This window comes from Pyrus communis, chromosome 15 (assembly GCF_041283825.1).
Source record: "Pyrus communis isolate YQ-2024b chromosome 15, ASM4128382v1, whole genome shotgun sequence".
Classification (NCBI taxonomy): Eukaryota; Viridiplantae; Streptophyta; class Magnoliopsida; order Rosales; family Rosaceae; genus Pyrus; species Pyrus communis.
In genome coordinates, this window is record NC_142579.1 from 18,905,320 (window position 1) to 18,920,083 (window position 14,764).

The window sequence follows — 14,764 nt, forward strand, 5'->3', positions numbered from 1 at the left end:
AGAGAGTAAAAAGGACATCGTGGAAGCCTTCCCAAAGGTGCAAAATGCTATTCAAATTCTTGGTGCAACACAGCAAGTTTTAGATGGTGTTGAATTCTTCAAAGGACTTTGTACACCAAGAAGAATGATTCAAGAGAAGGTAGTGGCTGGAGAAGATGTAGAAGGCATCAAAGAGGACATATTTGAAACCACAATTCCCAAGGAAGTTGGATTTTATGACACGGGACAAGTCATAACTTTCGAAGGGGTGTTTATTTTGGAGTTCATTTTGGAGCACACAGGTAAGCCGCCTCCCCGAATTTCAATTTTCTTTTATACTAACATGTGGTTAATGATCCAGGCACCCACTTTAGAATTTGAACCAATGCCGGTTCACTTCAAGTATCACCTTCCATTCAAGGACCAATTCCATGCCGTTTGATTTTATTTATAAAAAAAAAAAAAAAAAAAAAAAAAAAAAAAAAAAAAAACATGGCAGAATGATGGAGCTTCACAAAGGGCATTTACTTGAAGCCCCACTACTGGGCAAAACTCTATAAGCAGGAGGCATAGATGCGGAAGGCATCGGAGCAGAAGGCATCGAGGCGGAAGGCATCGGGGCGGAAGGTATCGGAGCGGGAGGCATCAAAGAAGAGGCCTCAATACTTGGCCAAACGCTGGATGAGCCCGGAAAAATGTGCCTCTGGAAGTAAGCCGCAAGCCTTTGACGGTCAGTTTGACGGTCACTTTGCATCCGACCATTGGATTCTTGTAGCTCATCAAGCTTCCTCTTCATACCCGTCGAATAGTTGTTGGCAAGCACGTGCAAACTTCTATTCTCGTACTTAAGCAGTTTGATCTCCTGCTTGAGACTTTCCACCTCTGCCATCAAAGATTCCACCTGACGGGAGCGGGCAAGCAGGCGTTGGCCCATGTTGGACACAGAACTCGCACACTGAACACTAAGTGCGAGGGATTCTTGAACGGCCAACTCATCGGACCGTCCTGACAGCAGCCTACTATCTTTTGGAGTAAGGAGGTTCCTAGCTACTATTGTAGCTGTTGTGGCGTCCTGCATCACAGAGTCTTCACCTGAAAGAGGACCGTTAGAAGATAAGAAAGAAGGGCGCCATACGTTACCTTGACGCGGCGCGGCCGTATCACTGCTGAGACTCAATTCTAAGCTAAGGTTCGATGGGTTTGCCATTTTTCAAAAGTGTTCAAAGAGATGGGGTGGATGGAGTTAATTCTCAAAGGGCCGGAGTCGATTTTCAAGAATGGGAATTCTTCAGAGTGTGTTTGTTGTGGTGATCGATAGCTCTATAAGAAGCCAAGGCGACGCGTCCACCAATTCGAAAAGCCGGAATTTCCGGCGTAATTTAGGCGACGCGTTCTCTGCTTTTCAGAAGACGCGTTCAACTTTGTCAAAAGATTTCTGACAAAGCTGAAAACACGTGGAGGCCATCATCGCAACTACACATCTTTAGCCGACAAAGCGCAAAGTTCGGCGACGCTTTCTCTGCTTTTCAGAAGACGTGTGCAGCTTTGTCAAAAGGAGCCGCATCTGCACTACCACGTGTCGTTCAGAAAGCGAAGGGGCGTCGTTCAGAAATCGAAGGGGCGCCTGCTCAGAAATCGAAGAGGCGTATTCAAAGATCGAAGCGGCGCCACTATTTCAAAAAGCCGGATTTGCGGGATCAAAACGTTTGTCGACAAGGGTAAAAAGTACCACCACTTGATATTATCTCTATATATGTCGACCTTCGTCTTTTATGGCAGGGCAAACCTGAAGAAAATGCCCAACTCTCCCTCACCTCTGAGGGCGCACTCCAAGCAAAGCCTTTCGAAATACTCAATTCTTTCTTCTTCCCCAAAGATGATACCAGATGCCTGGAGTACATATGACCCAGGAGGAAACGGCGGATTGAAGCATGTGCTGATTCATTCACCGTTTCTTCAAAGCAAAGGTATCTCATATCATCAAGGTCAAAAGCAAAAATATCTCATATCATGCTCTTTCCCTGTCTTTTTCTTTGTCCTTGTTCTTACTTGCATGGCAAAGTAAAAGAAGTAATCAGCCGGCACTTGGAGTCAGTCTACCGATCTGGAGCCAACTGCCCGGAATCTATTCCTGATTGCTTACCTAGCGTTGCTCTCGAGTAGTCATCTTCAACGGTTGATACACTTCCAGAGAAGGGACCACTCCTGCAAAGATTGAACAAAGAAACAGATAACAGGAGGAAGCTCAGACCTTCGGGGGAGACCCTAAAAGGAATCCTGCTGCCCAGTTCAAGAGTAGCACAAAGGAAAATCAACGATGGGCGGAAACCAGTTCAAGAGTAAGCCTGTGGAATCACAAAGATCAAAGCCTCAATGCAATCACCAAGGAGAAGAGGGAATTTACACTCCATAACCAGATTTGCGTCCCTAAACTCTTCTCTTTGTTAATTACATTCTGCCATGTTTAGTATGTTTAAATGTTTTTTGTGTTTACTTATGTTTTGTGTGAACCATATGCTTAAAACATTGAGGACAATGTTTGATTTAAGTGTGGGGGGGTAACTAAGTTTATTTAATGCAAATTCGTGGGATTTTATCACCCATAACTTCAAATGTTGTTCCTTGCTGTTTTAAGGTGTTTTTAAGTTGTTTTAGAGTGTTTTAGTGTGTTTTGTTTTATAACTCCGAAAATCACATAAAAATTTGAAAAACTTGTTTTAAAAACCCTAAAAAGAGTGTTTTGAGTCGTTTTTGTGTGTTTGTGTCTTAGGGTACCTTCCAACACAATGATAAGGATTTGGTTTATAATTGCATGACGGTTAGAAAGAGTTATAAACATAGAGAAAAGTTTGATTTACTCTTGGTATATGCTTGGTTATGGTTATAATGTATGACTTCACATGCAATCATAAAAGAAAAAAATTCGTTTTTGTAACATGCTTGAAGGAAGGAACTCAAACAAACGCTACAACCCTGAGAGACTTGAGCCTATAACGTTCTTTGGAGAGTATAATCTGTGATTTCTTGTTTTCTAAAGTCATTGCATGATCTCATTATTCTTTGCTTGGTTACTACTTAGAAGGCGTTTCATCATATAGTTCCAAATGCTAGAACTCATGCCCATTTCATTCAAAGCATGTTATTGATTTGCATAACACATATTCAAGAAGAAGTTGTGTAGTGACCACCACCATAGCCAAATAGCCTTACTTCCCATACTTCGTATATGTTGTAAGTTTTAACCCCGTTGAGCCTCGTTTTGCCTTTATTCCTTGTTTACCCACATCACCCCTTACCTAGCTTAGAGTAGGACTTTCCTATACCCTTGTTCTTAAAGTTTAGTGAGCATGACTTAAATGAATTCCTTTTGAGTTACATTATGCAAGAAAATGAGTGTGGGGGAGTAAAAGTTTGTTCTTACGTTTATATGTATGTTTTGAGATTCAAAAGAAAAAGAAGAAAAGAAAAAAAAAAAAAAAAAAGAGTGAAAATAAGTAAGAATGAACTCACGAGCGTTGATGGTTGAAGAAAGGGTCCAAAAAGTTGAATATGGCCCTAAGTTTTGTGTGATTTTCCCTTGGGTGTTCAAAGTTGACTTCTGCGTTCTTAAGGGAATTCTAAGTGTCTAATTCAATACTTTGCTCACTATTGCTTTAAGAATGTTTGTTTATCCTTCACCTTTCATTGTTAGCCAATACCCTAGCCCCGTTACTACCCTTTGACTTCTATATTGAGTGTTATGTATTTCAATTGTGGAGTTTGAACTTGGTATGAGCTTATGGTGTCACTGGTTCTCGCGTCTAAGTAGTAGCATTCCATTCATGAGATCATATCTAAACATGCTTATTAACTCCAGAAAATGCTTTCCTTATTATAACATATGTGAGTGTTCGTCTACATGTTTACATCAATCTTCTCACATATACCTAGTGTAGGGTGTGTAGTCAGAAAATCTGTGTGAAAAACGAGAGTACATCTAGTAAGAAATTGAGGGAATTCTCTAAAGGCATGTTACTACATTTGAAATGTGTTTTAATTGCTTAATTGTGAACTAGTATGTGGTGACTATGATTAAGAATGTACTTAAGTGTAAAGATGGCTCAAATCTGTGAGAATAATGATTTTTAACTTGTCATGTGCATTGGAAGTCCCTGATACGATTGTTGGAAGGTGTAGGTTGTGTTTTGTTCTTTTTGTTTTGTTTTTCTGTTTTGCTCGAGGACTAGCAAAAGCTAAGTGTGGGGGTATTTGATAGGAGCATATTTATGCGACTTAAATGGCTTGTTCTCGTACATTTACGTTATGTTTCTTTAGTTATTTTAGTACTTTAAGCTATTTTCGTGTGTTTGTAGGTCCAAAGGGCTAAAGGAGCAAAAAGATGCATTTTGGAGACTTTTGGAGCACTTTTGGGCTAAGGACGGATAGCTTATGCTTGAAGCCAAAGTGTTGGACGAAATTGAAGACCTAATTGGAGCCAAAGTGTTGGAACCTTGTTCTCTTTAGTTTTAGGACATTTAAACCTTTCCTAATCCCAATCATGCCATGCATAACACACATCCATTCTAACACATTGTCATTGCACATGCATTTCCTTAATTAGTTAACCCACATGCACTTATCACTTATCATCACCACATATCATATCACTTATCACTTATCACTTAACATAACATCCACCTACTTCACCTACAACATCCACTTCACCTACAACATCCACCTACTTCACCTACAACATCCACCCACTTCACCTACAACATCCACCTACTTCACCTACAACATCCACCCACTTCACCTACAACATCCACTTCACCTACAACATCCACCTACTTCACCTACAAATGACATAGCCATATGTTCCCTTCACTACTCCTATAAATACCCTTGCATTCATTCATTCAATTGACATCTCAATTTCATACACAACACATTACAAACACATTCTCCCTTCCCTAGCCGTGAGCTTCCCATCTCTCCCCTTATAATCCAAACACCATTTTTCCATTTCCCTTCCACTTCTACACCACTCCTCATCCATTTCCATAATCCCCCAAACCTCACCTTAGACCTTGTGCTACAACAACGAGGAAGAGAAGAGTGCCTAAACGTTCATACAATTCAAGTTTGAGTTGTTGGAATGTTTAGGTGTTTCTTTGATTTCAAAGTTTAAATTCAATTCTCTTTGTTTTGTACGTATGAGGAATGGAAGAGAAGAGTGCCTAAACGTTCATACAATTCAAGTTTGAGTTGTTGGAATGTTTAGGTGTTTCTTTAATTTCAAAGTTATGAGGAAATAAACCCCCCTTTAGCTAGGGGGTGATTCGAAACTATGTTTATATTTGCAATATGAATTGATTAACTTTCGTTGGAATTTCATAAGTTGTGGATTCAATGTGTTTAACCGTTTGATTGATAATTTATTTATGAATGTTTATTAAGAATGCGCGCTTAATTTTCATGCATAAATATGACGCTAGAATATAAGTGAATTTCACCTAATCGTTATGAACTTATATTCACAAGTAGTGGAGGTTGCTTATAAACAATCGCGTTAAATGAATTCTTGGCACTAGTTTCATGCGTATTCCATAGTAACGAAGGCCTCGTCAACACTTATAGTTTTCATAATGCTTAATGATCTTTGATTGTATCTTTATTGTGCTGTTCACGTAAAGGACTTTTGGAGAATGTTGTGAATTGCGTTGCGCAAACCCATCCAATTCATTAACTTAAGGAAAACTTGACGGTTAATTTAAGCGGACCTAATTAACCCGGAGTGTTGAGTTTCATAATTTATCGAAAGACCAACTGAGAATCAATCTTGTATGCAAGTATAACATGTGTGGAGAAGAACCCCTTAGCTAGCCTTCATTCCATTTATTCCATCATCCATATTCACATTTACATTCTGCTTAGTTTATTAACTTGTTTTGTTATTTCAATTTTCGTCAAATCAAAACTCTTCCCCCCTTTTTCCTTATTGTTCAATTTAGTTTATGTTTTAAAGCATTTTGAGTCTTTGGTTTGTCTTAGTGATTTAAAGTTTAGTTTTGCATTCTTTGAGTCTAGTATAGTGTTTTAAACTTTATTTTACGTTTTTGAGTCAGTTTCCAAGAGATTTGCAATCCCTCCTAATCCCCGGTCCAGAACGATCCCTACTTATACTTATACTACAATTGTCAAAAAGAGGGTTTAATTTGTGTGCGTATAATTCTCGCATCAGAAGGGTGCGGCACTCTTTTAGGATCAGATAAGGCTTCTAGAAATCATGTATTTAGGTCCACTTGCAGCTAGAATTAAGGTGGAACAAGATTAGGTTAGGATAAGATAGGATAAGGTTTGTATAAGATAAGGTTGTTAGGATAAGTTTCCATATTTCTTGCTCTTTCCTTATCTTCTTTGTCTTGAACTTGTCTTTTCTGATTTGTAGCATGTTCCTAGCCTCTTTTGACTCCAAATTCGTCCATCCACCTTGCTCCATATACAAGCTATCCATAATAAGCCCAAAACTGCTCTAAAAGGCTCAAAATTGTCTTTTCTTGCCAACTTTGTCATTAGGACCTACAAACACATGAAAATGGCTTAAAACACTATAATAAGTAGTACTTAGCTAACTAAATGCAAGGAAACAACATAACTAAGTAACATAAATATGCTCCTATCAAAACTACTTTTTCCCATTTGCATTTTCGTCTTCTTCCTTGTGATCAAAGCAATCACAGAATTGGATCATAACAGTGACCCACATGAGCAGCATCAGCCCTTCTTCTCCAATGACCAAATAAGAAACGGTTGTCGTGGATCTCCATCATCCCACAAACCCATCGCCTTTTTGGCATCTGGGTTGACCCGAACAACGGCAAAGACGGGTCTTTTGCTATCTCTGCTCCACTTTGCCCTTCCCATCTCCTTCTTCCTCGCTTTCAACAACCAGAAAACCTAGAAAAATTTGAACCTAGAAAAAAAAAAATATTGTGGGATGAGCTTGAATCAACGATGAGATTGATGTGGAGCACAAACCCCAGAAAACATAAAAATCCCTGATCGCAGACCTTTTTTTATCTTTCACCTTCGAGCCAATTACATAGGAAAATGGTGTCGATTATGAAGATATACAGTGGATTATGAAGTTGTGAGAAGAAATGAAGAGGGTGAGAGGGTGGGGGAGGAGGAGTTGGACGAGAAAGGAAAATGAAAGAGATGGAGAAAAAGGAGGATAGAGAGTTTGCCCAAAGAAAAGGGAGAGACATAGAGAGTTTTATTTATTTATTTTTTTCTTTTTTTGGGGAAAAAAAAAAATTTTGTTATCTACTTTTAGTTGGAGACTAGACCAAATACTTCACTAAGTTCAGCTTAGTTTATTCTAATCCAATTCAATTTAGTTCTTAAAATTAATTCAGTCCGAGATACTTCGGTTAAACAAATGCATCTAATGCGATAGAACATGGTCATGAAGATAAAGGAAGGAAAAGATTAAGCGCCAAGCGAAACGACACCGGGCATTAAAGGTTTCCACCACAACCCAAAAGGCCCAATACACATGTTAGCAGAAGAAGAAAGCAGTGTTTGGGTTTGGGTAAGACAAATGCCAGTAGCAGCAATAACGCCACGTAATTTCAATCTCAGTTTCCAGAAATACTACCAGAAGGTAGCGCCGATCAAGTTCCACCAAGGCATTCGGATCTTCGTTTCAATTGCAGGCGTAGGCTGCTGCGTCGCCACCGGAGCCAATAAAGCCATGGTCACCACCGCCGCCGCAACCAGCAGCAATAGCAACAGGAGTGGTGGAGGCGGCGCGTATACGGGCATCAAGGAGATAGTGAGATTCGAAAAAGAGATCAAGAAGAGCAAATTCATCGCCGTCGCTGGTCCCATCTCCGACGAACAATCCGCTCAATCGTTCCTATCCCAGGTAAGCTAATTCTACTTTTGTTCTTTGATTTCGTCACAAAAGGAAAAACCGTGGCAAATGAAGTTTTGGTGCTTTAGGTACGAGAGCAACGCGCTACTCACAATTGCTGGGCGTACAAGGTTAGGGTTTGGGTTTTGAAATCGTCCATTTCTTTTTCTTTGCTTGTTATTTGGTAATCTGTTTGTATTGTTTTTTTAATTAATCAAATGAGGTACCGATCAGGTTGGAGATCAATTCCGGTCTAATGATGACGGTGAACCTTCCGGAACGGCCGGAAAACCAATCCATTCTGCTATTGAATCTTCAGGAATTGACAGAGTTATGGTGGTTGTCATCAGGTAACTGCATTTCTTTCTTCAATGATATGCATTCGCTTCCGTTTGTTTTACGAATTTGTTCTTCAAAGTGTGCACATTGTTCTCTGTTGTCTGCTTTACGCTTATTGCTATTGCTCTTTCCATTGAGTGTTGTATTTGATTCTATTTTTATAGATATTTTGGTGGTATTAAATTGGGAACCGGAGGACTCGTCAGGGCTTACGGAGGAGTTGCCTCTGAATGCTTGAAAAATGCCCCAACTTGTCTTGTGAAATCAAGGGTATTAGCTCCTTTTTCTTTTATGCAAGATGTCCTGTTTAATTACTGCTTCAGAAAGCAACGGGACCAGGAAAGGAAAGAACTTCCCTATACTCGTCCATTCTTGGTCGCAATCTACTTTTATCGGTATAATAAAATGAACGCGGGTTTTATTCCTTTGCCACATATTTGGGACTCGTAGACTTTCACTTCAAAACCTTGGGACCAAAGCTCACAAATGTCCGAATAAGTTTCAATTAATTTGAGTTAAGTCTGTATTATTTTTTTGCACCCGTAAATCATTTCATTTTCTGTATCATTAGAACGTTTAATTATATGATTTTATCCTTTCTCTCTTCTAGGTAAGAATGGGGGTCGAGGTTCCCTTTGATCTTTTGGGCGTTCTATACCATCAGGTGAGCTGGTTTGGATGCACTATGATAACTCTCCCTTTTGCATTTTGATGGTCAAATTTCTAAAGTGTATCCATATCTTATATTAAGATGCGATGTTTACAGCTACAATCTTTTCACGTTGAAGACATCAAGCAAGATTATGAGACTGGTAAAGATGGTATCACCATGGTTACTTACCAAGTTGATTTTGACCGTATTGAGAAATTGGAGGAAGCTATCAAAAACAATTGTAGCCGAGAATTAGTGTTCTATAAGCGCTGAAACAGTGGCTTAGCTGGTATAGACATTTCACAGCGAAGCTTTTTGAGACCGGCACATACATTTTGGAAGCAATCATTGGCAACAGTTAAAGAAGAGTGTACGGGAAAAAATCTAAAACATCTGCAGCTTTGTTCGGGAAGTTTATTGATTAAATTAGTTGGAATGCAATATTAACTTAAATCTTGAAAGCCGATTGTCCACCTGAGTCTTTCTTTATAGTGAAAAGAAATGCTCCATTGCTTGTTTTATGGACTTGGGTGCAAGTTTAGAGTTTAGCACTGCAATACTCGTTTATGTTGTCTATTGCACTGTGGTGCTGTTGGATCAGTTGTGTCAAGTCTAGGTTGATATTCCATTTCAGAAGTTGGGTGTTGTCAAACTTTCTGCTGTGTTGCTTCTTGGTCTGTTGGGTAGCGTGTTTCATAATATGCTTATTAAGGTGGTCAATTCAAATGATTGAATCATTGAAGGCTATGGTATTTGGAGTCATATATATACTTGGTGAGAAATTAGCAGCACTTGTCCGTCGACTTCAGTTAAAGCTCGTATTAGCCATCTCTTTTTGTTTTGGATTACTATGCTCCCTTTGTCATTGATAAATCGGACTGTTGCATAATTGAAAACAGAAGAAAGGAGTAATCGTAGTTAAATGACTCCAATCCATGCGTATGCTATGAATATCTACTCCTAGTCAAAGAAAGAAAAAGAATGGAAAAGCGCTAATCCGTTTTATTTTCATGATTAACAAGTCAAAATCTGTACAATAACCAACAAATGCTATGATTACGAGCGCTTTTAATGTCTGCGATCCACAAGATCCCTCAACCCTAATTAGGATTTTAATTACCATACGTAAGTATCAATATCGGATCCGACTTCTCTAATGACATTGTTTTAAACTTTACACACTAAACCTTAACTGAAAACGCTTAACTAGTATACTTCAATTGAACCGTGTTGTTTTGGTCATGGTCCCAAATAAATCTTTGGTATTAAAATGAACAGAATCGTTTAATAACACGGTTAAGTCAATCTTCTCCTAAATTAAGATCATTTGACTGATGTTCGAGTTTGTTAAGATAGGAGTCTCACCGTATTATTTAGGAAGCTAGTGAGCACGTTTCCACCATTACCAATCAGCTTCCAATTATAAATTATTTTTTTTTTAGTACAGAGATAAGTTTGGCTAAGTCTTACAATGGATAACCTAATTTGGTATCGAATTCGCCATCCATAAGATTCGAACTTAAGATCTCTCATTTACAAATAAAGAAGAATACTACCAGACCGTAGTATTAAATGGCCTTACAATTATAATTAACCTTCAATCTCTAACCCACTCACTCATGACTCATCCATAAATATTCAAAACAATGATTTTTTTTTAAAAAGAGAGGAATTTACAAGGAATGGATTTACCATTATATTACGTCTCAATCCAAAATTAAAATATCATGCGGTGATGATATTGTATTATTGAAACAAAATGTTATGATGATGGTAAATTCGTTTCATATAAATATATGAAACAATATGAAAAAGAAGAAGATGATGGAGAGAGAGAAGTATGAAGAATAAATATATGAGAGAGTGGTGAAGAAGAAAGAGAAGAGAGAAAAAGAAAGAAAGAAAGAAAAGAAGGTAGGAAGGAAGAGGGAGAGGAGGACGAAGGAGGAGCCTATGAGGAGAGGAGAGAGAAAATAACGAAGAAGAAAAAGGAGGGCAGAGACAAAAAGTATAAATAAGGAGATAAAGATCTATCTTTTAACAAAATTTGGTCTCTTTCCAAAATATGACAAAATACATTAATTATTTTGGATCACAAAAAATTCCAAGCTTTTTTTCTTCATTGTTTATTGGCCAAAACATTTCATCAAGATTCCCAATATAAAACCAAATCATTCCAGTACTCAAAAGTACCGTTTGGTACGCAGACAGGATGGGATGGGACGGAATGGAGGTTTCATGTTATGTTTGATACGCGCAGGACGAAACAGGATGATTGTTCCGTTTTGCATTTGGTATTCGTTGGACAGAACGGAACCAAAAGATTAAATGATTAACTTACCCCTATTCCGTCTATTTTTTGGTACAATATTTATACATGGAACGGGACGGAACATATATATATATATATATATATATTTTTTTTTTTGAACTTGTTCATATTTTGAACACATATACTTATCTACGATATATTTTTTTACACTAGCATATGGCTGAAGATATGTTATGCCATGAATTCTATATTTTATAACAATACCATGATTAGTTTCAACATGTTTGAAGCTTATTGGATCAATGATGTGAAGAGGCAACATTCAAACAATATATATAGTATAAGTGTAAAAATTATGAGTCTCTATTTTCCGGAAGTAGGCTTACATACATGTCTACATCTCAGTAGTCTTCAAACAATAAAAAATAATTACAACAATCATCTCAACAAACTGTCATCAAACAATAAAAGACAATTACAACAACTACTATTTCAACCAATTTTCAAGCCCTCCTTCCTCTCCGTTCATCATATATTTCTCTTCCAAGATCATCCCTCCTTTGAGTCCACGTCTGACTTGACACCACCCCCCCCCCCCCCCACCCCCCCCCAGAGATTCTGCAATATTTTTATCTCCCTCTTAATCTGCATTTCGAACCAAACAGAAAAGTAAGCGTCACTGCAATGATTCAAAACAAAGCTCTTGTACAAAAGAAAACTTTTACTTCATATGCCAGGGGCAGTCAAAATTGTTTCTTGGGGTTGGTTAAACCTTCAAATTAAAGTTTTTTTTTTTTTTTTCAGTTTCCAATGAATAGGTTGCACCGACACTTCATGAAAAAAATCATGATAGGATTTCACTCAAACTCTTCCAATACACTATCCTCATTCATTAGGTATCTAATAAATGAAAGAACACTAACATTCCACTCTAGGAAACTTAATTCTATGAAAACAACAGCCGTATACAAGTACAGAATTAGCGATTACATGAAATATTAGTCCGGCATACATGGAAGCAAGAACGAAACAAATAGAATTACCCAACTGATAAGAACAACAAATTGTCAATTTTTTCACATAAGAAGGTAAAAGTAATGCAATTCAGAACTTACCTTCTTCTTTTAACAAGTTTGAGAATCTTGATAATACATTTTTCGTTATCGGTACGGTAAACCCCTTCAAACACTTCACTATACTTTCCTCTCCCAACCTTCTTCACCACCTCGTAATCACCCTGCTCCCTATACATTAATCACAATTAATTCAAAAAGCAAAAACATTTATCCATCAAAATTCAATTTTCCCACCATAAACCAGATTTTCCTCAATTTTCTCACAATCCAAACAAGAACAAGAGAATTTCATCAGTTTATTACCCCCATTGGACAGTGAGGGACTCGTAGTCCCAGTAGTCCTTGGGTCGGATCACGTTGACATCGGCGTAAGTCCTAGCCTTGGAGATGGTGCCAGGACGACGAATCGATTTATAGATCTCCTGCTCCAGGGTTTCGTGATAAGGATGAAGCGGCCTCCCGGGGGGGGGGGGGGGGTGGTGAAATGTCGTATGGCGGTGAGGGAGAGGAGTTGCTAAGGAAGCAATGCAGCAGAAGAAAGGCAGCAGGGACAGGTGGGAGGAGAGGGAGAAAAGAGACGGCGGAGGGTGGGGGCGTGCGAGGAAAAGAGAGAAGGCTACGGGTGGAAGTGGCTCCGTGCTGCTGCCTGCTGGCTGGGTGCAGTCGGTGGCTGTGGGAGAGGATGAGGAGGAAGGCTTCGGGAAAAGAAAGGCAGCGAAAGAGAATGCATTAGGGTTTGTTTTAGATGGTGTAAATATTGAAAAAGATAAGGGGCATTTTTATCAAAAATGTTATAATTTTGTGTTTTACGAAGGTGGAACGAGTCGTTCCAGGAGGTGAGATGGAACAAAAATTCAGCCAAAACTTATTCTGTGGGACAGCGGGTTCCACTGTTTTTGACTCACCAAACGTAGGACGGAACACCTTATCCCACTGCATTCCGTCCCTTCCCACGTACCATACGCTACCAAAAAAGAAGATTGGATTGAGAGCCTCAACTGTTGTTCATCTGTGACCCGTGACTCATGTTTTGGCATTTAGGTTTCTGCCAAATAAGGCCTCAATGCATAGCATGGTTTCATAGCCTCCTGTCAAATAGTGCCCCTTCCTCTTTAATTATATACACAGCTCATTCGACACCCAAAGTGAAAACACCTACATCTCTGAACTCTCACATTGCAATTTGCAACCATAGAAAAATAAGCAAAACATTAAAATTCCTTTGAATCCTTTTATCTGGCTTTCCACCCCTTTTTCTTCCTCCATAGCAAAATCTAGAGTCAAAGAAAATTACATTAATCCTCTCAGATGAGTTCTTCTACTATTTTCTTGCTCTTTCTTCTCACAGTTGCATTTCCTCGCCAAAACCCTAATTTTCTCATCCAAGCTGACTCAACCCTGATCCAGAACACATGCAAAAACACCAAGTACTATGGCCTTTGTGTCTCATCCCTCAAATCTGTTCCCACAAGCATAAATGCAGACACAAGGGGGTTGGCAGTTATTATGGTTGGGATTGGAATGGCAAACGCAACTGCCACCTCATCGTACTTGTCCTCTCAGCTAATCAGCTCAAGCATCAATGACACAAACTTGAAGAAGGTCCTCAAGGAGTGTGCCGACAAGTACGGCTACGTCGGTGATGCCCTTCAAGCTTCAGTGCAGGATTTAGGTTCAGAGTCTTATGATTATGCTTACATGCACATCACTGCAGCAGCTGACTACCCAAATGCCTGCCACAATGCTTTCAAAAGGTACCCAGGTTTGGCTTATCCTCCAGAACTTGCAAGAAGAGAGGAGGGATTGAAGCATATTTTTGATGTGGCTCTGGGAATTATTGATAATTTTGGCTTGTAACTGTTTATTTCCTACTAGGGTGCTCAATAATGCAAGTTTATTAGATTATTAGGAAAGGAAAGAAAAATTATTTATTTTTCCGAGTCACTGTGTGGTCTAAACCATTAATTCTGTTGCAATGCATGTCCTAAACATATATGCAGTTAATTATTCAGATTATATTAATATTTCTCTAGAATATGATGCCCACTTAGTTAGAATCTACTATTATAATTTTTGATTAATTGTCCACTAACAAAAAGTGTTTTGTCTCCTTTCTTTTCTTTGACCATAGTAGAAGATGACTGATAGCACGTTCCCTTATAAAGTGCTAACTTTGTTCCAGAATTTTCCATAAGGATACTGATTGTGTTCAACGGTGGAATTTACTTGTCTTCCATTTATAATTAATGTATTTTTATTATACAAATATTATTATTAGAGCTGCTTATTCTTTTTATTATCTTTTGAAGATTATATGCAAAAAAATTTGGAGATCATTTAGCTAGTCATCCATGTCAAATTGATCGACAAATTTGTTATCAAGTAGCATCCTCATATGATGAATCGTCCATTTTTTTATACATGTGAATAGCTAAACGATCTTCAAATTGAATCATTTTTTGCACATATGATCTTGTTTGGGCCCGATTTTACAATATCGGCCTAGGCATTCGATGTCACATCTCGGCCCGGGGCGGATCACTTCCCGG

General features: G+C 38.6%; 2 protein-coding genes and 1 long non-coding RNA gene across 4 annotated transcripts; 2 read left to right on the forward strand and 1 right to left on the reverse strand.

Annotated features, from left to right (window-relative positions):
• Positions 1-7,432: 7,432 nt before the first annotated feature.
• LOC137747102 (ribosomal protein S5 domain protein) lies at positions 7,433-9,681 on the forward strand. 2 transcript variants are annotated; one of them, XR_015957350.1, is made up of 6 exons: positions 7,433-7,888; positions 7,966-8,007; positions 8,111-8,226; positions 8,380-8,729; positions 8,826-8,879; positions 8,982-9,388. XR_015957350.1 is itself a non-coding variant. In XM_068487116.2 (6 exons), exons 1-6 carry the CDS (start codon positions 7,517-7,519, stop codon positions 9,138-9,140), a joined length of 849 nt encoding a protein of 282 aa, XP_068343217.2. In that variant the 5' UTR covers positions 7,449-7,516; the 3' UTR covers positions 9,141-9,681. The 2 variants fall into 2 exon arrangements, 1 of the variants encoding a protein (XP_068343217.2); XM_068487116.2 differs by having other exon boundaries at positions 7,449-7,888; positions 8,380-8,485; positions 8,982-9,681.
• Positions 9,682-11,460: 1,779 nt separating this feature from the next.
• On the reverse strand, positions 11,461-13,056 carry LOC148690629 (uncharacterized). The gene is made up of 3 exons (XR_015956185.1): positions 12,519-13,056; positions 12,255-12,383; positions 11,461-11,911 (listed from the first exon to the last, which is right to left on the reverse strand). It is a non-coding gene; the product is annotated as an uncharacterized LOC148690629 (long non-coding RNA).
• Positions 13,057-13,195: 139 nt separating this feature from the next.
• Positions 13,196-14,250, forward strand: LOC137728354 (cell wall / vacuolar inhibitor of fructosidase 2). Its single transcript, XM_068467167.2, has one exon. The coding sequence runs from the start codon at positions 13,524-13,526 to the stop codon at positions 14,070-14,072; it is 549 nt and encodes a 182-aa protein (XP_068323268.2). The 5' UTR covers positions 13,196-13,523; the 3' UTR covers positions 14,073-14,250.
• The last annotated feature ends 514 nt before the right edge of the window (positions 14,251-14,764 follow it).

Bases quoted from the DNA above. Each gene is read 5' to 3' on its own strand.
- LOC137747102 (XM_068487116.2), top strand. From the start codon at position 7,517: ATGTTAGCAGAAGAAGAAAGCAGTGTTTGGGTTTGGGTAAGACAAATG. The intron at 8,486-8,825 runs GTATTAGCTCCT...TCTCTCTTCTAG, and splicing joins CTTGTCTTGTGAAATCAAGG to GTAAGAATGGGGGTCGAGGT. The intron at 8,880-8,981 runs GTGAGCTGGTTT...CGATGTTTACAG, and splicing joins TGGGCGTTCTATACCATCAG to CTACAATCTTTTCACGTTGA.
- LOC137728354 (XM_068467167.2), top strand. From the start codon at position 13,524: ATGAGTTCTTCTACTATTTTCTTGCTCTTTCTTCTCACAGTTGCATTT.